The sequence below is a fragment of the Mus pahari genome, chromosome 2 (genome assembly GCF_900095145.1).
Source record: "Mus pahari chromosome 2, PAHARI_EIJ_v1.1, whole genome shotgun sequence".
Lineage (NCBI taxonomy): Eukaryota > Metazoa > Chordata > Mammalia > Rodentia > Muridae > Mus > Mus pahari.
Window position 1 is genome coordinate 163,376,210 of NC_034591.1, and position 3,858 is coordinate 163,380,067.

Here is a 3,858-nt window from a genome sequence, read left to right on the forward strand (position 1 = left end):
AAAAAAAAAAAAAAAAAAAGAAAGAAAGAAAGAAAGAAAGAAAGAAGTTCTCTGATTAAATGATGTTAGGCTTGTACCTAGGTGCTAGGGATCTAACCTTAAGTCCTTAGGCTTGTGTAGCAAGTACCTTACCTACTGAGTCACCGTCCTAATTTTTATCTATCTTCTTTCTTTCTCTGTTTCTTTCTTATTGATTTTTCTCTCCAAACAACCCTTTGAATCTTGTTTTTTACTTATTCATTTATTTTTACTATTATTATTATTTTAAAAGAATTATTTTTATGAGCACACTGTAGTTGTCTTCAGACACACCAGAAGGGGGCATCAGATTTCATTACAGATGGTTGTGAACTACCATGTGGTTGTTGGGAGTTGAACTCAGGACCTCTGGAAGAACAGTCTTAACTGCTGAGCCATCTCTCCAGGCTGAATCTTTTTTTAAAATATATATTTGGAGAGCCAGATATTTACATATGAGTACATTTTGCCTGCAGAGGCCAGAGGTATAATCTGTCTAGGCTGGAGTTACAGATGGTTGTGAACTGCCTGATGTAGGTGCTAGAAATGGAATTCAGGTTCTTTGGAAGAGCAATATGTGCTCTTCACTGCTGAGTCTTCTCTCTAGCTAGGGCCTCTCACTGAACCTGGTGCTCATTAATGTGGCTAGGCTGGCTGGTCCATGAGTTCTATACACTCCTGTCCCCACACCTCCCAGCACTGGCTTGCAGATGCATGCCTGAATCCTTCCTTCCCCATGGTTGCTGGGAATCAACCTCAGATCCTTTTGCTTGGGGAAAAAAGCACTTTACCTTCTAAGTCACTTCTCCAGCCCCTTCTTTTTAATCTCTTCACCATAACTCATTAACCCAACCATTTTCTGGAAAGTGGGCCACGGAGCCTGCACATCTGAGGCACACTGCACACAACTCACTGGCAGGCTTTCCCGTTAGTGAGGTAATACTCAGTCTCCTGGTTGTCGTTGGAGATTTCTGCTGTGGTGGAGTCCGACACTGCTTTCCCAGGTCTTCATCTGAAGCTGATGTCATCAATTCTCCAATAAGAATTCTCTCCAGGCTGCCATCATCCACGCCTTTCCCCAGCCACCGCCCACAAGGGAATCTGGTAGGGTAGGAAGAAATTAATTTGATCTAAAATCTTTCGAACCTACTTTTCTTGTTGATGTGAACTTACCCTTTGCTCTCCAGAGATCCCATGAATCTGTATTAATAAAAACTAAGTTTTTGTTTTGTTTTCAGTTTGAGACAGGGTCTTACTTTATTGCTAAGGGTGTTCTAGAATTTATTATGTGGAGGGTATCAAGTTGGTCTCTAACTCCAGGTAATCTTCTGCTTCAGTTTATGGAGTTATTGGGGTTACAGGTGTAAGTGCATTATGCCTGGCTTCCAATAGTTCTAAGTAAAAGTTTAAAAATGGTATTATGGGTGAAGTCCATGGTGTTAATGCCTGAGGATTATTTATTTAATCATGAAAAATCTCAAAAATATAGAAAGCATAAAATATAATAATATAATAATATAAAAATATAGAGAGCATCTAGGTGTGGCAATGTGAGCCTTAAATTCTAGCCTTTGGGAGGCAGAGGAAGGTGGTGGCACACACATTTAATCCCAGCACTTGGGAGGCAGAGGCAGGTGGATTTCTGAGTTCGAGGCCAGCCTGGTCTACAGAGTGAGTTCCAGGACAGCCAAGGCTATACAGAGAAACCCTGTCTCAAAAAAACAAAAAAAAAAAAAAAAAAAAAAAAAGAACTCTGAATTCTAAGCCAGCTTGGTCTACATCAGTGCTACAAAGACATCATACTTAGACATATTCTTAAACTAAAAAAAATTATTTTATGTATATGAGTGTATGTTTACATGAATGTCTGTGTGCCATGTGTATACCTGTGCCTATAGTGAGCACAGGATCCCTGGAATATATGTATAGCTATATGGGTGTTGGGAACCAAAAACATCAAGTTTCCTTAGCCACTGAGGCATTTCTCCAGTTTCTACAATCTGTTTTTACCAAAGGTTAAGTGTCTTTTCTTATTCACGTGTGTATATGTCTGGACATGTGTGCATCTGTGTGTGCATATGCATGCAGATGCATGTGAGTACCCTTGGAGGCTGGCGTTACAGGGAGTTTTGAGCTACCTGAGGTGGATGCTGAGATGTGAACCTAGGTCCCCTAGCATTTTTGCCAACATTCTTCTTCTTCTTCTGTCTATATAGCCCTGCTGTTCTGGTATTTGCTTTGTAGACCAGGCTGACCTCAAAGCCACAGAGATCTGCCTCTCTCTGCCTCCTGAGTGCTGGGATTTAAGGTGTAATCCCACCTGGCTAATTTTATGTCCTATAAATAGAATAAAATAATATCCCCCTCCCCCCAAAAAAACCTCATTCAAGAGGCAGTGGGAAAAAAGACCTAGGAAGAAAGTTAAAATGTTATGTTATCTAAAAAGCTTTGAAACAAAGAGTTTGGCTAAGTCCATTTACTCACCTGTACGTATGTCCTGTGATTTCATTTCTGACCATGACACAATCCACCAGCCATTTAGCTAACAGTCCGGAGTTATCATGGCCAATCTGAACTGTAGTGAGCTTTCCCAGGTTCTGGCACTGTGTGAGACAGGACCACAAATTATTCTATACTCAATTCTTTTCTATTCCCTTCTAGCTTTAGACGTGAACTTGGCTCCATCTAAAACTTACGGACCTACCCTATACAATATGCTGAGTTTAATATTATAGACAATCTCCATGTAGTCTTTGCTCTCAGGGGACAATGAGACAGGAGACAGACACTGACTATCAAATGAGGTGGAATGTATGAGAAATGTAAACAAGTATTTGAACAATTCTGGAGAACATTTACTTCTACTTGGGGAATCCAATAACAGAATCACTGACAGTATTGTGCTTTAGTTGAAGGGTGAAAAGGATTTCAGTAAGTACGAAAGGGTCTTACTTAGATGGATTTACAGCACATACACAGATTTAAAAATACCCACTAACTGATAGTTTTTTAATATTTTCTTTTTTTTTTTTTTTCAAAGATTTATTTATTTATTATATGTAAGTACACTGTAGTTGTCTTTAGATACTCCAGAAGAGGGCATCAGATCTTGTTATGGATGGTTGTGAGCCACCATGTGGTTGCTGGGATTTGAACTCTGCACCTTTGGAAAAGCAGTCGGGTGCTCTTACCCACTGAGCCATCTCACCAGCCCTTTTTTAATATTTTCTAGCAAGTGACTTAGGGGGATAGCTTAGTGGTACTGTGCTTGTTTAGCTTGTTCAAGGTCCTGAACTACTAAAGAAGTTTTAAAAGTTATTTGTAAAACTCATCTTGTCTGCAAGGGATATATTCTAAGACTCCCAGTATGTGCATGAAACTACCCTAATACTAAACCTACACATACTGTCTTTTTCCTGTATGCTTTGCAATGTTGCCACACATGCCAGAGTTCTGCCATGTTTTATGGTCTGGATCCTTCTCGGTAACACTACTCTCGTGCTGTGGGGCCACTCATAAGTAAAATAAAGATTACCTAAACACAAGCAACTGCTACAGCTAAACAGGTAATCTGATAACCTAAATGCTTACTAAGTAACTAATGGGAGGGTAGCCCATACAGTGCAGACATGCTAGATGAAGACAGAATTCATGGCTGACCCAGGAACAAGAGAGATTTCATCTTGCTATTCACAATGGTGCACAATTAAAAGACAAAACAGTGCCAGGCGTGGTGGCGCACTCCTTTAATCCCAGCACTCGGGAGGCAGAGGCAGGCAGATTTCTGAGTTCGAGGCCAGCCTGGTCTACAAAGTGAGTTCCAGGACAGCCAGGGCTATA

At 40.4% G+C, this 3,858-nt stretch overlaps 1 protein-coding gene across 3 annotated transcripts in view; it reads right to left on the reverse strand.

Moving 5' to 3' along the window:
• The window catches only part of Dennd5b (DENN domain containing 5B), a 130,380-nt gene that overhangs the window by 11,873 nt on the left and 114,649 nt on the right, over positions 1–3,858 (reverse strand). For all 3 annotated transcript variants that reach the window (XM_021189932.2, XM_029534837.1, XM_029534838.1), the window contains 2 exons: positions 2,503–2,621; positions 932–1,119 (listed from right to left, as the gene is read on the reverse strand). In XM_021189932.2, the coding sequence (XP_021045591.1) occupies positions 932–1,119; positions 2,503–2,621 (307 nt within the window). The remainder of the gene's footprint in view (positions 1–931; positions 1,120–2,502; positions 2,622–3,858) is intronic.